This window comes from Falco cherrug, chromosome 1 (genome assembly GCF_023634085.1).
Source record: "Falco cherrug isolate bFalChe1 chromosome 1, bFalChe1.pri, whole genome shotgun sequence".
Lineage (NCBI taxonomy): Eukaryota > Metazoa > Chordata > Aves > Falconiformes > Falconidae > Falco > Falco cherrug.
The window spans coordinates 110,271,940-110,290,301 of NC_073697.1; the positions used below are offsets into that span (position 1 = coordinate 110,271,940).

Below are 18,362 nucleotides of genomic sequence, written 5' to 3' on the forward strand. Positions count from 1 at the left end.
CTTTTAATTAATTGCTCATTTTAAATCTCTATGTACAGTGAGATTGTTGGGAATGCAATTACATGCTTAGAGAACAATGCCTTTGGGCCCACCCATGTGCTGCTGAGGCTTGTGCTGTTGTCTCTGCCATTAAGGGCCAAGGGGTAGAATTGATGGCATGTAGGCACCTGTTCAGACACTGTGCCTGCACTTCTTCAGCTGTGACACAGGTGCATCTTTTTCAAATATAGCCTTCCATTTACTGCATGCCACTATTTTTACATTAAACTGTTCATAAGCACAGCCTGTTAGCTGGGCAGATCTAGCAGTAGTTACGCAATAGCTGCAGTATGTGAATGACTCTGGATGCTTGCTTCCCCTTGCCTGGGTTAGCTGTTTTTCCAGTGTTGCAAACTGTCACTTGTCTGGATTCTTCAGAGAATTTCTCACAAGCCACTTTTTGGAGCAGCGTGATTTCAAGTGCCAGGGGAGATCCTGGGGTTAGCTGACAGGAGAGGACTTGGAAACAGTTTGCTTAAAGTAGATTTTACAGTCTAAAGCAGTCTCAGCGTGGGGGAGATGTTACTGCGCCTGGTTAATCACATCCAATTTGGATTTTGTTGGTCACCAGAACATTCTTGCTGCATACATCTCAGTGTAGGAGAGAGAGGTCAACTTTGTTCGTTTGATAATAGGCTTTTTATTGCTATTTCTGTGATTCGGGAACTTCCTATACATTATAAGGGCTCTGAACGTTGTCTGCTGTATTGATTCCCAGTTTAATGCTGCTTCTGTAGTTGTAGCCAGCACTAAATGCAAAATTTGACATGGCTTTTTGGGAAACAATTCTCCTGCTGCAGATTGGCACTGAGCTAAGGGCTGGCACAGTGCAGATCTTCAATGCAGAAATAGGGAAGCAGGCTGCTCTTCCAAGAATCCTTTTTATTCTGACACTTTCAAAACAAGTCTTCTGGCTTATTCTCCCAGAGTCCAATAAAGGTTTTTCGCAATTCTTTAAAAACAACACTTTAAAAATAGTAATCCTGATGTGGTTCTGTAGGAAATAAAGCTATTATGATTAATGACTCTAAATACTAGTTTTAGCAGCATGGAGGTTTTTTTTTAGTCCTGAGATGTTTTCTCTTCTGTTGGTGGTATGTTACAATATAAATGGCACGAATCACCTAATTACCAAAAGAAGATGACTCAGGGTGACTCGTTGGGAATCGTTGGGAAAGTCATGCCTCTGTACATCTTGGGGAGATCTGTCTGCTGCCGCGGAGGGCCGGCAGGCAGCAGGCTCTGGTGGAGCCAGGGGCACTAGGTGGAGAGCTCGGTGGGGACCATGCCACCATTGCCATCTTCACCCGATGCTCTGCCTCGTGATTTGGTTTCAGTTCACTTCTGGCGAGTGGATTGCAACAGATGCAGCTGAGGAAAACAAAACTCCGCTTAGAATCAAAGTCTATCAAAAAGCCTTGCGCGAGAAGCGGGTGATAAATGTCCCTCCTGTGTGTATGGTCCGTTATGTCTGTAGTGGTGGGGGATGAATGGAAGCAAATTCCTTACAGGTCAAAAGTGCAGACCCAGCTTCAGCTTTTTGCATTTGCTTGTGGTTTTGTTTCTGAAATGTGGATCTCTGCTCGCTTGCTGCTAGAGCCAAGTGGAGCAACTGCTGAAAAGGTTTGCATGGGTGGCAGGGCTGCGGAGCGGCACAAACAGGAAGCGCAAGGTACAATAGGAATGTTTTGTGAGCGGAGGTCACGCAGGAGTTGGAATTTTTTCAGAACTCTGATATGTGGGTTTGTCCTTTCTTCCTAGGGTGTTCTGTAGCATCGTGGAAGAGAGCACGGCAATATTTTCAGGCTATGAAAAAGAACAAAACCCTGCCTTTAAGGAGAAGTGGATTGGAAAGACAGTGTTCTTATTGACAGGGCTGGCTTTAGAGAGCCCGTTGGAGTTTATCTGGGCTCGAGGGTTCAGTGTCTGGCTTCTGTCCTGAATTGGTTCCGGGGTTTGGCTTTGGCAAGGGGTCACATTCTGGCCTCCCAAAAGTGTGGTACTTTGCTGCTGAAGTGAGTCGTGTTTTAACCCTATCTGAAGATTTAACATGCAGACGCCTTGTGTGACAATAAGCCCACTAGCTTTTTTTTTAAAAAAAAAAAAAAAAAAAAAAGAAATTGTTCATGTCAATAGTTTTACAACTCTCACAAATAAAAAGAAAAACCTTTTCCTGCCAGGACTACAGAAAACTTTTTAAAATCAAACTTAATTCCTTTTAGTTGTCTGGTTCCAGGAGTTGAGCTTGTAAGGAGACTCGTAAAATTACTGTAGCTCATCTAAAGAAGAAAAGCTCACAGAACAGGGCTTACTCCACTTACGTGAAGCAGACAGAATAATTTGGAAATTCACAGAACCTACTCTCATCTTTTTTCTCCATTTATTTACTAGTGACTTGAATACAGAGGTGTTTTCGTGGTGATTGTCAGCTCCAGGTGACAAGCTGAAAAACAAAAAATCCAGTTTTGCTCTTTCCGAGCTCCTCACACTTATTTTGAATGATCCACATGGAAAACTATGGGTTCTGTGTGTAAAGGAAGAAGTGAGAAACAAAAGCTGAGCTGCCTCAGCCATGTGGGAGGGTGCAGCAGTGCTCCCCTTCCCAGCACTGAATTATTTTTAAGTGAGGTGTACATTTCCAGTCCATACTGTTCTTCAATTGACATGTAAACTTGCAAGCCTAAAACAAATGAAATTTAAAAATGTTTTTTGTCATTATCTGTGCTCGGATTACTGCTCTTGACTTGTTAAGAGAGTTGAAAGAAAAATGCATGGTGGGCACAGGAGACAGAAATTAATTCTGAAATCAGTTGGGATGGATCCTGTTTGTGTGAGGGTTGTTTGTGACTCTTACTCTCTCACTTGTGTTTCCTTCATGCCTTTAAACCTACTTCCTCCAGCTGTCCTAAGCTTTCTGCAATGAACTAGAACATCCTGGAATACTTGAATCAACATATAACTTTAAAAAAAATAAATAACACTTTTGCTAACCATCTCTTGACAGGAACTCATGCTTCCAACTCACGTGGGCTCTGTTCTGCTTGAAACCGCAGCATTGATATGAATAATGCACTGTGATCCACTGGAAGGGTCCAATGAATTAAGCTGGACGCCGCTGCCAGATGAGTTGTGTAACCTGGGTGTTTCTTAAATCTTCTGGTGGCTTGCTTGCACTAAAAGATCTGAGATGAAAATTGTTTTTTTTTTTTCCAAGACAGAACTATTCATTTGGAGTCTTAGTCCCTCTAAGTGCACCCATTGTTGTTGTATGTGTCGGATACCGATAGATACCTGCAGAGAATACGACCAACACCTGTGGTTTAGGTTACGCTGTGGAAGAAGGGTCCCTCCAACGGCTGTGGCTCTGGCTGGGGACCGTGCACTGAGCCCCCAGCCCCCAGCCTGGCGCGTTCACAGGAGCTGGAAGCGCTGGTGGTTTAGGTTCTGGGGGGCACAATCCTGGCAACTGCCAAGCAGACACCGGCGGCCCCGCTGCCCTGCTCCGAGGGTGGTGAGCTCTGCCGTAGGGGCTGGTGGGACAGCTGGAAGCAATAACCTCCCACATAGCCCCACGGAGGATTGCCGGACCTCATGAGTCAGCGCCCGGGATGGTGTGGCTGCAAGTGCCATTTATGGCTCCTGCGCTGCTGGAAGTGGTGCACATCAGAGCCTGCGGGGTTTATCTAAAGTTGGAACTGTGGCAATGAACAGCTCGTGTGAAGTGCCTCTGTCTGTGCAGGATTAGCTACCTTACTTCGACTGTTCAGAAGTCCGCAAAATATCAGCGTCATGTTAATATTTAAGCTATGTGTAGTGATTTGAACTTGCATCAAGCTGAGGAGTTAGTAAGGTGATGGGTACACTCTTCTCCTCCTTTCGAAGGCTGATGGACTTTACCTTTTAAATGCTGGCACCTTGTTTTCATTATCTGCTTTTGACTTCCTCGTCCCTGGTTCTCTCTCTCATAACTCTACCAGGAGGTCACGTTATGCTTTCTCCTCGTTTGATCCCTTGGAGTTTCTGCTTGCTTTTTTTTTATGCGTAGCCTGCACTTTGTGCTTTTCATGTCACTGCTTCCTTGAACAGGTTTTAAATAATGGTAACAGTGCAAGACAATCTCTAATTGGAGATGTTCAAGCCAGTCGTCACTACTCGTGTCAATTTGAATAGATGCTGTGATTTATTCTTCAGAATTAATAAGCGGGTGGCTAGGGAAGGATAAGGAGGGAATGCTGACAGATTATATCTGTATTCTGTCAGCACCGGAGCGTAAACTTGGATTCTTTCATTTGTGCCTTTCCCTGACATGAGTCTCTCTGCTCCTATAGAAAGTAGCATGGGTACAGCCTTAAAAAACATCTGCTTTTCATGTTACTCCTCAAAGTAGCAACGTGGCCCTGTTATGTATGCAGTGGTACCGCGTGCCTGTTCCCTCGGTGGTTCTAGTTCAGTCATATTCAGAGCTTGGGGCTCACCATTTGGAATTTCTATCAGCTCCGCGCTGGGGGGCAAGGCTTGATTGAAGTGGGAATAGAAACTTGCTAACAAACACGTGATTGTAAAATTAATACATTGCTTGAAATGCCATGACAATGTGCTAAAACTAGCCCTGCCTAACTACTTGATGGATGTCTGTGTCACTTGAGGATGCTCTAGGTATGGGATCCTTCTTCGTTCTCAGCCCCCTACTACAGCCAGCACTGCATACCAGACATTATATAGAATCACGAGACGTTTTAATCTTGTAGCACAGACAGACAGACTGAATTGACATATTTACTAGCCACCTCCAGATCAAGCTTTTCTGTTCTTAATCACAGAGCAGTTTTCTTTGTGGGTAGTTGTCCACTGCTCTTGAAGATAAAAAAGATGCTGTAACATGGTGTTACTTTCTTGAGAGGTGTAATGACTTCATAGATAAGTATGAGATGAGTCGCAGCCTGGGGCAAGGCTTGAAGGATGTTTCCCATGAGAAGCAAGCTTTTGTTTTTCCAATTTATCTTAATCAAATATAGCATGACATGTTTCCCCCCTGTGGAAGGGCCGAGTCTTGAACCCAGTACGAACAGCAGTGTATCCATGGAGGAAAACAGATTTTTAGTGCATTAAGTTCAGCAATGAGTTCAGTGTAATATTTTTCTTGCTGGCAGACATATCACTTTTCTTTGAGAAATGTTTCTAAATTAGAGCCAGTCTAAAATTATATCTTCCCCCAAAATAAAAAGGTTAAAATTAGATGTAGTTGGTGTACTTGTATCACTTCAGCAGGGTGGCTGTGCTGTGAAGGGGCATGTGAGAAACCAACACTTGATGTGGAGTTTGTTTATAGCTTTGTGTTCATAGTCTGGGTGCTCAGAATGATTAATAATGTGAAAATATTATTCATTTTGGATATTCAGTCACTTATGGTAAAGATTTTTCTGTTGTAAGAATTATACATATCAGCATATTTTTAAGGGGTTTAACTTGATTTTTTTTTTACGTGTGCTTGTCGTCTCTTTCTACTTGCACTGATGAATTTTCAGGCATAATTTATAGATTAAAAGATTATACTTGCTAGAAATTTCATACTACAGTATTTAAAATAACACTTCTAAGGATTAGCAGTGTCTATTCTAACTTGGCTGCCTTCAGTCACTGAACTAAAACTTCTCTGAAGGCCTGTGAGTTCAGGAGTTCGTTACCTTCTGCGAGACGTCGGGGTCGTATAGATAGGGATTTCCAAACTCCCCTAAATTACTATTGCTAAAAAACAGATGATTTATGTTGAGTTGATCTTGATGACCAGATCTTGTCTTGTTTGATTTGTAAATTGTACAGATATTTCTAACAAATCGCATTCCAGCCTAACCACGGGCTCCTTCTGGTCATCGGTAGTGGCAAGCAAATGTTTCTCACTTGAGCCAGCAGAACGTCTCTCAATTTCTTCTCTGTTAGCTCTTGTTAGTGCCTCCCGCAATTTAAAAGGCGGGGGGGGGGGGGGGGGGGAGGAGGGGTGAATCGTTGGAAGAAGACGATGGAAAGACAGTTGGTGTTCAGGATCTTACATGCCTTGACTTTCAGCGACTCTTCCTGGTTTGGCAAGCAACATGTCTACTGAATTGCCTGGGTTTAATATTTGTTGTCTGGTATGACAAGGTTTGAAGTAGTTTTGCAAATGGCCTTTTCAAAGGTAGAGCTGCACTTGGACTCGAGGAGGGATATCTTCCAGGTTTTCCTAAAGTGTTGAAATAAACTGAGCTATTGCAGAGAGGCAAAACGCTGAGTATTTACTGCAGCCCCATGCAGAGAACTGGGAGGAAAGGGTGGAGGAGGTATTATTTGTGAAGAGGATTAAAAAATTGTATGAGAATTAATCCTTCCGGCATGGGGAGGAGTACAGAGAAAACATCTGAGTGTATAGTGACTGAGATTCTCCAAAGGTGACACCTAAAGCCCATTTGAAGCTGGTTCCCTGTTCCATTCAGAGTTCAACCATCACTTTGCTAGACAGAAAGCAAAAGGGCACCTCTGTTAAGAAACACCAGTGACCCTCCCGCTCTTCCTCCCACCCCATTGCAGCCATGGTCCTGTTTAGCCAACCATTGTTTTGAGGAGCTTGGTAACCAGGCGTTGTGGAAGTATAACGCTCTGGGTAAGCTTTCAGGGCTGAGCTAGAACAAAAGCAGATGTCGGAGAAGTTGCACGCGGCCTGCCAAGCTTGGGAGCCCTTGTCCGTCTGACTAGCGGGGCAGCTGGGCTCCGCTGCCAGGGGAGGACATGGGATTGTTCTCCTTTCCCTTGGCTCGCTCAGACTTCCAGTACTCCACACTTCATCACTCTAAATGAACCGTTTATACTTTATTTCTTATTCCAGTTAAAATGTGGCTTCTGTGGGTTCCATAACTCCAACTTTTTTCCATTATAGAATTGTGTACATTGCAGTGGAAGGATTACGTTCAATTGGCGTAGCCTTCAGGTGGCTCGTTGGCCACTTACAGCTGCTTTGTGAAAGGCCTTTTTTTTTCTTTCCATCGGCTACTTGTAAATTTTTTCCTGTTGGAGCCATTTGTGGAGGCTGGGAGAGCTCCCTTAACAGGAGCCAATGTTTTGAGACCATCATGCCATTTCAAGGATGGCAACTCTGTTGAGAGAAGCTGCTCATGGTAAGAGCCTCGTGGAGCTGTCTCCCACTAGCATTTTGGCATTGCTTGCTCTCCCGAGGTTGGGCAGCCACCTTCGCTGCAGTTAGAGATGAAACGCTACTAATGCCAGCACTGAAACCTTGCAAGGGCATGGGGACCTCGTATAGTAGTGATTAAATTGGTCTTTTGCTATTAGAAAACTGAAACCAACAGTCTGCCGCCGCAGCTGGCTGTAGTTACACTGTAGTGTGGTATGTCTTCTGAATTTTGTGGAACTGAAAACCGTACTTCTTGATTGACGCACTGTATCTCACTGCCTTGGCAACAACCTGACCCTTGTTCTCAAGGGAAGGTAGGAAATGGTCATTTACAACTCAAGGGGGGGGGGGGGGAGGGGGATTTCCTCCATGCAAATTTGTTATTCAGGAGAATTTTATTGCAAATTTCTGCAGGTGAAAACCATTAATTTAAGGAAGATGGCCTGAGACCCTTTTTTTTCCCCCAAGGGAGCCGTCGGGGGGGGGGGGGGGGGGCGGTGCAAGCAAGGGATGGGATTGAAGTCCCTGAATGTCAGAGTACGGTGGAGAAAGAGGTTCCCAGGTTTGCCATGAGTGTACTTTATAATTCTAGGAAAGTTTCCACTCTCTCCTTGCATTTGTTTAGATATGAAGCTGCTGGGGACAGGGATGATCTTGCGACAAGTACCAACAAGGAGCTCATTGCCACTGGGGCAGACCTATAGAGATGTCGATAGTATACATTATTAGTCACTGGTTCATTCATCCGTTCTTTATTCTCCCTTCCATATCAAAGTCACACTCGTGTATCAATTTCTGGATCCCCGCTTTTTCGGTTCTGCTTCAATGAACTTTTTTTCTTTTTTTTTTTTGTGAGCGGGACTGTGTCTCGTTTTTCATCTCGGGAAGCTACACCTATGTGTTCACATAGTCTGAAGTATGCCAGAGCACTTTGAATTAGTCTCCTGTAAAGTAACAAGGAATAAATAATTTGCTTGGTGTCAGAGCAGCTTGCCCTTTACCAGTTGCTTGCCAGAAGAATGGGTTTGTTTTCAATTGGTTACGTATGACAACAGTAGTTGGAGCTGTCATACAGAAAAATATAACCGGCGTGGGTTTTTTTCAACATCCTTATTTCACTGCCTCTAAAAAAATGACCTTATCGATGTAATTGTGCTCTGCTCTCTTCAGTGGGACCTGAAATGTTACTGAGCGAACCTGACTAAAATCTTCTTCCCAGCCAGTCTAGAAAAAGCAGCTGAGCTTCACCTTTTGTGTGAGACCTGCTGTGGAATTTCAGCCTTTAATGTGCAAATGAAGCCTGCAGGGTCCTCTGAATGTATCTCTGGCTCCTGCATTTCAAAGTGAGCTTTGGAAGCCTGGTGCAGGGGAATGGCAGTGCTGAGGTCTATTTCATTTTCCCTTGTTACCCTGTATTAAATGGAGCTTTGATTTGGTTGGGGGTATCAGGCTCCCTTCTTGGTCTAATGAAACATGACTCATTTAAAGGAAAAAAAAAGTAGAATATTGTTGACAATGTTTCCCAGCATGATGTCAAGATCCATCACATAATAAATAGCAGAAGTTAAGGTGTTTGCAATTTGTTCTGCACCTGAAGAAAGGTTTAAGTTTTATTTAAATCTGTGCTTTTATGATAAGACTTTAGTTGAACTCAGTAGTTTTCTGTTTTTCCTCCCCCTCCCTATTTTTTTCCCCTCCTCCTTCCCTGGACAGTGTTTCCCTGACCTTTTGCCAAGTGATTTCTTTTTTAATTACAACATCTAGTGTTCAGGCCATAGATGATTTGAATTGCTTCTCACTTGTTTTGTATTAAAATAATGGCAATTCTTTCAGGTTTTTTGCATATGTAGCAGTTCAGTTCTTGAATAGATCTTTATACCAGTTGTATTTGGAGGTCTCTCCAAAAAAATCTTTTAATGTAAGATGGAGACTAGAAGTAATTCAATTAAATGACAAATAACATTTAAGGTTTTGGCTTATATTTCAAACCATTTTTTGCAAACAGCAGTAAGGTCACTTCCTTGTATATGCAGAAAATCTAACACAAATTAAGCAACTGTGTTTTGGAGAAAGTTCCAAAAGTTAAGAAGGTCCACTGTAAGATGTTGTAAAGTCCCAGTCGTAAAAAATAAAAATAAAAAAATGTAACAGAATTTAAATGCCTCCATCCTCTAAAAGCAACAGTAGGGAAAACACCTGCTCTAATAAAGCTGTAGGCTATAAATACCTTAAGGAGAACATTTTAAAGTTTTGAAAATTTTCCTCTTTTTTTTAAGAAGTAAAGATTCTTATTTCTCCCTGGCAACCTCAAGCTACTGTACAACGGCATGACATTTTACATATATAACATTATTAATGGCCAAAGTGAGAAACACTAGGTTTTAGCCTAGGCTCTTTGCATCAGGGACAAAAGTGGGCTTTTCATTTTAACTTTTGTTCTAACTAACCTAAAATGCATTTGAAATTACTTGTGTTTTTTCAGGGTCCACACATAGCATCGGTTACTCTTGCTGCATATGAATGTAACTCAGTTAATTTTCCTGAGCCTCCTTACCCGGATCAAATTATCTGCCCTGATGAGGAGACGACTGAAGGATCCATTTCTTTATGGGCCATCATCTCAAAAGTCAGGCTGGAGGCCTGCATGTGGGTAAGGTTTGGTTTATAAAACTTCAGCAATTTTAATTTACACACTTATTTTCTCTGTCCAGCAATACACAACAATTCCTGAATTAGCAAAGTAATGATGGCTTACACTGCCAACAGTAATGTCTGTATCTGCAATGTGAATAGTTGCCTTAGTGATCAGCCTTCCAGCCCTGGATAATGTTAATGTCCTTTGAGGAGAAGTAATAGGATGTTACTGGGCTATCTTTCTATCAACTGCAGCATCCGCTGCTTTTCTAAATGCTAGCAGAAAACATGTACTTCAAAGCCGTTGATGTAAAAGGTAAGTTTCAGAAAGGGTATCTGCATCCCAAATGATCATGCAGCTGTCAGGTCTTGCACTGCATGCAGTTAAGCAATAAATTTCAAAAATGTTGAGCCTGTATGTTGAGTGAAGTTGCAGTTATTTGTATGAAGGACTCTGGCTCTAATATAGCTGAAATGTTTTTCTGGGTTGCATCAATAGATTGGATTAAATAAGAGAGTGTTATGTTGCACATTTATGTATTTTATTTCTGTTTCTCTGCCTGTTTCCATTATGGCAAACTTTTCACTTAAAACAGGAAAAGTACGTTAGCTTTTAAGTGAATCACAGTCTTAGGAAACGCTGTCATTGGAACTTCCCTTGCATTTTCCTTCTCCCCCCACCACCTCTGACCCCCCCACAGCTTTTTATAGAAGTTTGATTTTTGGAGAATTTTGGTCAGATTAGATGGTTTTTTCATTACATGTAGATTATTTTGAATCGCAGTTTACACAGACGCATCTGCTGTGAACTGCATGCCAAATGAACTTTATTTTACTACTGACTTCCTGTTCTAGCTGATGATATTATTATGGAATTCTTGGTTGTCCAGTTCAAATGTAGAGACTGGAAATTCTGAAAATACATGGTATCTCATGTCTGCCCTTGTATTCCTTCTAATGATATGAAGAAGAAAAAAAAAATGTTAAGGCAACTTGGGTCACTACAACTTTTTAAATTATCAGCAGCTGTGTTACTTAACAGAAATTCCAGTTAGGTTGTACGCATTGCAGACTGAAGTAATGTGTGGCAGTACCAAAGTCAAAATAGTGAGAAAGAAAGTGGACTTAAAGCCCTCTCAAGAAGCAAAGTACATCTTGCATTTCACTTTTTCTAATGAGAAGACAGAATTGCCGGAGTGCTTGATAAGTAGCTAAACATGCAAGTACTTTTAAGACTGTAAATATAAGATTTCTTTTTATTTTCTTCCTGTTCCCCCTCTGCTTAAGTTTGTTTAATGGGGACTAGAGTAATAAAAATGGCATTTACAATTACGTTTCTAGGGTTGCAAAATAAAAATGTAGCTCAGCGTAAGCATCCATTGCTTAATCTTAAGCATGTAAAATAGCTGAACTATGATGAGAATTAAGTAGTTTAGAAATGAGTTAATGGAGCTGCAAGCCCTGAAAGCTTGTATCCTTCTGAGCAGCCATGAGGGAGAACAAATGGTACTTTGGGTCTCTTGTTTGAGTTGTGTTTCTTGGTTCAGGCAAGGGAAAGGCCAAGGGAATAGGACCGAGCCGGAATGTTTGTATCCCACTTTTTCCCCTCTTTCTTTCTTCTCGCCTTCAAATTCGCTGTCAGCTACCTTTTCACTGAACTCTGTCTCCACTAGATTTTCCCTTGGGAGCATCCTCTGTCTACCAGTGGTGTCTAGTGTAATGTTATGCTTTCTTGGAATGTTTCATGAGTACATAAACATTGCTTGCTAATTTCCTGTAAGCCAAATCAAGTTGGCAATTGCTGCTGCTTCTTCCAGTATGTTTCTTTTGTCCTAATTCCAGTTCAGTTTTTATGGAAGCTGTTGAAGAAAATTATTTTTTATTCTGTCACACTCAAACCAAATGTCCACTTAACAGGAAAGTAACAATGACTTCCAGAAAGGGAAAATGCTGATTTTTGCAAATCAAAACCTTAGTTTTAAAAAATAAAATAAAATTTTCTGCTTTTAAACTAAAATCAGGAATATTAAGTTTAATTCCTAATCTGGGTGTGATTGAATGAGCTCACAAAATCTTTTTTTTTTTATGGGACCAGCAGCTTCTAATTAGATGTAAAATCTGAAGTTATGATAAATACTGGATAAATGAAAAAGAAAAGGAATTATTGGATGTATACAGATGTGCTGCTAATGCAACACATGGAGCCCTGTGAGGAATGGGTCCAACACCACCAACAGCCCGTTTCCTTTAGACTTGTAAAGTGAAATTATGTTGAAAGGCTCCAGCGTGAAATCTTGCCAATCTCCTTGATTATTTGGAGGGAGACAGGAGGGTGGTAGCAATATAAGTTTTCATGTGAAATGTTGAAAGCAGGTCGGTCCCAGTGGGGACTTTGCAGACCTCCGACTATAAAGCTGCCCAGACTAAGTATCCTGCAAGGTTTGAATGTGGGGATTTATCTGCACAAGGGATTTGATTCAGATCACAAAAACATCAGCGGCTGTTTCAGCCAACTTAAACCAGGTACGTTTTTTTCCAGAGATTAAAATCATTACTGTTCCCCTGCATGTCAGTGATAGCCCTTTTTGCTGATAATGAGTGTTATGAGGATTAAATATCACTGAATCTAAGGAATTATTGGGTGAAATGAAAATGATGAATTTTTCAATCACTGTAATAGTTGGCTCCACCAGTCCTGGCCTGCAGAAGGACTTTCAAAAACAATCTGCTAGGTGTATGCCAGTTTTCACAGCCTTCCATCCCACAGGGACGAGGAATTCAATAGTGCCCTACATTTTTAATGTGTTGCAGCTTTTTTTGTTTTTTTTACAAGAAATAAGGGGAAAGAATAAAAATGTTTAATTGCTCAGGATTAGCAGAACAGGCGGCCTGTGTCCTGACCAGGATAAAATCTGTTTAAAAGACTCTTTCTAGTAGAGTAATTTCCCAGTTTCCTTTTCTGAATGTATTTGTGTAAAAGAATTTTGATTAGCATTTGCCTTTCCAATTTGTTGTTAGTCCAAGGAATCTCCATGTAAAACTGGTATTCAAAGTGAAATGGTGAAAATGGACAGCTAATGATACAAAAAGCAGTTAAATGGTTACTGGGTTGGATCCCTTAATTGCTGCTTTTTTTTTAATGCACTTAAAGAACGTATCTCCAGCAGACATGAAATCATATGATTTTTGTTGCACTTTTGAAATGTTTTGTAATAATGAGCATGTGACCTACCCAATTTAAAGAAAGTTCATGTCCAGTACACGCATGCAGCCCTCTTCCTCGGTTAACAAAATGAAGCCAAAGCAAATTGGCGGAGGCTGGAGAAGCAATGTGACTTTTTGTTCTTGCATCACCCTGAGAACATAACCTCAAGTTAATTTTTCTGAAACGTTGTTGCTACTGTTTTCAGGCTTATCTCCCCTTGTGCCAGAAATAGGCAGATTAATGAAGTTCAGCTTGTTGCACTGGTGTAATGTTTTTCTTCTGTGGAAAACAAGGGCATAAACATACGAGGCTGTGCGCTTTATATGCTTACACCAAGAATTTAACAGTTTGGGTAACTACAGAGAGCGGCGGCTTTTCAGACCACGACCTGTTGATTTGGAATAGCCACAGCAGCTGGAATTCTCCCTTGCTTGCAGCTGCATATAGAGCAGGAACAAAGGAAATTGAAAAGCTTTCACATTGCTTCAAAGGAGTGGAAAAGCATTTGTTACTCACTCTTGACCCTAAGAGAGAAAAGCCATCTGCATGTAGCTAAGTTTTAGCACTTTTCCAGTGTGGTGCCCGACTATTGTGCTATTACCTGTCCTATATTTAAACCATTCTGAGTTTAGTCCAAGTTCCTGTTTCATTAGCCTCTGTTTATCCATATGTTCAATCTTAGCTGTCTCTCTGGTTTTTTCCTTGGTTAAGCTAAAGTTGCATTTACCCACAAGATTGAGATGAGTCATTTGATGTCCTGAGAAAACAAATATAATTTTCCTGTGGTGAGAAAGCAACGCTACTTTCATCTCGAGTTCTCTTGGCTTGCTTTATTCCATGTAAAGGAGAGAGAAGACTTGAGATCAGACTTTGCTTAACCTTATTTTCCTTGGTCGTAGCTGTAGTAAAACTCGAGCCTGTTTTCTAATAAACACTTGCACAAGGTCTCATGACTGAACAAGTAAACTACGTGACGGCACCAGGGAGGAGTTCCCAGATCATTTTGAAGCCAGGGCTGTCACATGCCGGCGAATGTGTCTGGCATCATGCGGTGGGGTGAGATGGCAGCGCTGTGCTGAGTCAGGGATGGTGTCAGCGAGCAGGGCCCCCAGCCTGGCCGGCTCCCCAGCTGCAGCCTCCCCAGCACAGCTGGCCACCGGCTGCCAGCTCGGCCGGGCCCCAGGGATGCTCACGCCGTGGCGTTCTGACCTTGCAGACTGCAGCTTGGGAGCCGCTGGCTTGCAGTGTGGTGGTCTGCACTGAGAGAGGCTGCCTTGTGCTAAACAAGGGGAAGAGCAGCAGCATTCTGTTTGAAACAGTGAGGAATGGGACCTGGTGGGGAAAAGCAAACTTCTCAAAGCAGTGGTCTCATCAGTTCTAATAACCTGAAATGTCCACGGGACTGTGCATATCGCATGTTTCCTATTCAAGAATAAACACAAAAATAAATCCGAATTATTTTTTTCTCAGGGTGCTGGCACAGCCATTGGAGAGCTGCCCCCATATTTTATGGCCCGGGCGGCCCGACTCTCTGGTGCTGAACCTGATGATGAAGAGTATCAGGAATTTGAGGAGATGCTGGAACATGCAGAGACTGCACAAGTAAGAACAGTGCAAAACAACAGAATTAATAAAACAGAACAACTAGATGAAGTAAATAATCATTCCAACGAAATGGGAATGGGCCAAAAATCAGTCGATGTGAGTTCGCAAGGGGGATGGAAAAAGATCCTGCACTGGGTAGAGGTACCTCTGGTGATGGGAGGACAAGAACGCAGCTTGTTGAAGCACATACAGATAGCGCTGCCAAAGTGTTTGCTACAAATACTGCATTTATTTAGACTTCTAGCACAATAAAGGTAGGAAGAAAGTGGGCTAACAAACCAGTGGTCCAGTCGGTGCTACTCCGTGATTATGGCTGTTACAGCTGCCTTTAAAGCCTCCCTGGGCCAGGAGATGGATTTTTAGTCTCAGCTCATCCCCTCGAGGTGACATTTGCCTGCCTTGCCACTAACACCCTCAGAGGCCAGTGCATGACCTATTCATCAGCCTGAGGAAACATACATTATTTTTTTTTTTCCCCTCCCCTGATGTGAAGATGCAACCAAACTGCTCTGAATCCCTTTTTATTGCTCTTGTCATTTATTTTCTTGATGGATTAAATAGTGCTTGTGTTACAGCATTGTTTGCGACTGATGCTGTACATGAGTCAGATATTATGTAGATAATTTTTCATTCAGGTTTGGAGTTTGGATCCTGTTCATGAGTTAGTGATACTGTTTTAGAGGAAATCAAATGTTTTTTCCTCAAACTACTTGCCACTGAATTTTTCTTCTGTATTTTTCCTTCTTGTCCTGTTTTGTCTGCTACTAAGTTGAAACAGGTCATGAGACTGCTATTAAAAAACCAGCAGATGCTATTTACCATCCACTGATGTCTTTAAAATGTTCTGCCAGGGTATTTTCTTGGTATAAGTATATACTTTTTTTTTTTCTCCTTTTCAAAAAATGGGTGAAGCTTTTCCATGAAAGAAAGTGGTTTGTCTGGAAATACTGAGTGCAATCTAGTAATTCTAACAGTAAACCCTGTGTTTCCCGAGAGCCTCCCCCTACTAGAAAGTTCCAAAGGGTTTTTCTGCTATTGTAAGTAGTAAATTCTTTAAACGTGCAGGGTGGGGATATCTTTGGTTTTTATCATCAGTCTTTGCTTTGCGAAGTAATCCCTAACTGTATAAAAATTAAGTCATGGAAAAAAAAACCCCAAACCAAACAGTGAAACCCGCTGAATACATGACTTGCTAGCTGAAATGCTATCTGTGTTTACTGAAACTCTCCCAGCAAATTATATGCGTGTACAGTTGTGGGAGCAGCCAGAGTTGGTTTCCAGAAGGCACAGTAAGATTCTTGGGAAGAAAATTTTTGCTAGAGAGCATTTTGTCAGGACAGGCCAAAATATAGCTAGCTGTATTGACTGCCCTTAGTAAACGAATGGCATTGTGTAATTAATTAAGAAAAATTATGGTGTTATTTACCAGTACTTTTGATTTTATTTTCTTGGCAATTGAATTTGGATTGAAGCATGTTGTTTTGAGGATGGATGGCCAGGAAAAAGAAAAAATCTTTTTAAACTCCACTTGTGGTTTGGTTTCTATAAAACTCTTAACATGAGGCTTTGACAATCGGATTAAATTGTATTGCAGTCATAAAACTGACAGTTCAGTTTTTTCCATTTGCTAATATGACTTCCTTTTTGCTTTTGGCTTCAATCGTGTTTTTGCTAGATGTCTGTGGGAGACAGGCCTGCCTTTTCCTATGACCTTTAGTAAATCCCAATCTTCAGCAGAGCTTATCACTCTTTGTTCTGTAATTGCTATTCATGAGCAGTTACAATGTCTATTTTTAAATTGCTCAATAACAATTTTTATTACCTACAGCAGCTTCTCCCACTCTCCCAAGTCGAAGCCTTATGCTTAAAACACGGGGGATGTGACAAGTGTCTCATGCCACAGAGACTACTACAAATGTTTGACGTCAAGTGACAGGAGCCTTCTTTTCAGTAGAAAGGTCTCGCTTCATCCTTGCCTTTTTGAAAGGCATGAAAATGGGTGTTGGATTTTGAAGAATAGCTTCCCCCTCTACTTCTGCTGAGCTGCTGTATGCCTACAAGGCAAAGCCAAATGCCTTGACGTTTCTGCGTGCGTGTGTTTTGTTTAGAAAGCTTGTCGCTGCTATTTCTCAAAAACAATGGTGATTTTGAGAAACAGATGAGGATCTTCTATGGTGAGAATAGACCACGAATATAATATCCAGCCTGAAGGATCTGTGAGGGTGAATGTGCCTGCTAGCTTGGCACTTTAAAAAAACAACCAAAAAAAGGATTAAACAACATAAAGGTTTAGTGCCCCATTCGGTGTTACACAGCATAAAATACTGTTTACTTTAAAGAGTCTGTTGATGGATTTTCGGTCCTAAATCTCAGACCTAAGTGACCTGTCTCCTTGAGCTACATTTGGAGAAAACTCATTAGCCTGCAGATGATGGGTAAGCCTGTTGTACTTTGCATTAGCATACTTGAGAAAAAGCCCCTCATTTTAAAGGAGCACTCACTTCTCCTTTCTCTGCGTCCTTGTGTGTGCACACCAGTTAGTCCCAGTTACATTATGGGAGTGTCTGAGTTTCTCTTGCCTTGTGGCTGCTCTTGTTAAAATTGAGTGACTTTGCCCTGGAGGAGGAGTGTGGTTTACAAGCAGGGCTCTCTTTTTCATTTTCCCCTCGGAGCTCCACACAATGCAGAGCCCAGCACACTATAGGAACAGAGCAACTGGGTCTGATTCGTTAAGGCAGTATTTAAAAATTATGAATATTTGAAATGGTACCTCAGTTGCTGTTAATTCTTTTCCAGATGAATTCCAGAGCAAAGGAGTTGTGGGGTTTTTTTATCAGAGCTCCCCATTTAGCCACTGGGAGTATCTCCAGTGCTGCCGTGCAAACCAACCTCTCAATTAGGGGAAGTGAATCTACTACTTAGTGCTGGGGCAGCACATTGGTAATAATACGGTGCAGGCATACTTTTGTACAGTTTCATGTCTACACGCACGTGTGCAGGGACTCTCTTTTGCCCGTTTAATAGTTGCTGGTTGTTAAGCATTCTCATCTTGTCGCTGTCATGGGGAAACACTTAAAGCTGATGGGGGTTTCTGGTGAAAATGAAGCGTTTAATGCCAGCTTCCCTCAAGGTACTTTGTGATAATGCATAATGCGTGGGCCCTTGCTGTAGCATGGTACTGCTTGCTAAGAGGAGAAAGTACTAATATCTTTGCTGTGTATCTAATCGTTAATGGCTCTAAGTGTTTGGATTCATTAAGTGGCATATTCTTAAGAACTAATGATTTACACATCGGGCTTTGCTTCTGTGCAGCGTTGCTGCAGCCAAATTTCCATGTAAAAATATTTGCTAGTTGCCTATGTTACTATCTGCCAGGGCTGTTTGTTTATATTCCAAACTGTGCCCTCCCTCTGAAGGAGTACAAGCTTGAAAAAGGGTTAAATCGATCTAAATGCTGAGGTGCAGCAGGACTGGTTTGTAAATGATCGAGTGCCATCTGCACACTGACTGTCAGTTGTTGCTGGGACCTGTTTTTGACTCCACTGAACCTTTACTGGTTGTGGTTTGTCTGGCCATCACATGACTTCTCTGAAAATTCCCCCTCCCCTCCATTTCCAGTAAACTGTTTGAACTGGAGTGACTCAGACTGAAACCAGCTTCCCTGTAACCACAGGGCTTGTTAAAGAATTTGTCAACGTGGACTCAAGAGGGTTTGTA

The 18,362-nt window shown here is 41.8% G+C and overlaps 1 protein-coding gene across 5 annotated transcripts in view; it reads left to right on the plus strand.

Annotated features, from left to right (window-relative positions):
• Nucleotides 1-18,362, plus strand: part of VMP1 (vacuole membrane protein 1) — a 70,845-nt gene that overhangs the window by 19,246 nt on the left and 33,237 nt on the right. For all 5 annotated transcript variants that reach the window (XM_055719427.1, XM_055719422.1, XM_005439718.4 and 2 more), the window contains 2 exons: nucleotides 9,684-9,851; nucleotides 14,511-14,642. In XM_055719427.1, the coding sequence (XP_055575402.1) occupies nucleotides 9,684-9,851; nucleotides 14,511-14,642 (300 nt within the window). The remainder of the gene's footprint in view (nucleotides 1-9,683; nucleotides 9,852-14,510; nucleotides 14,643-18,362) is intronic.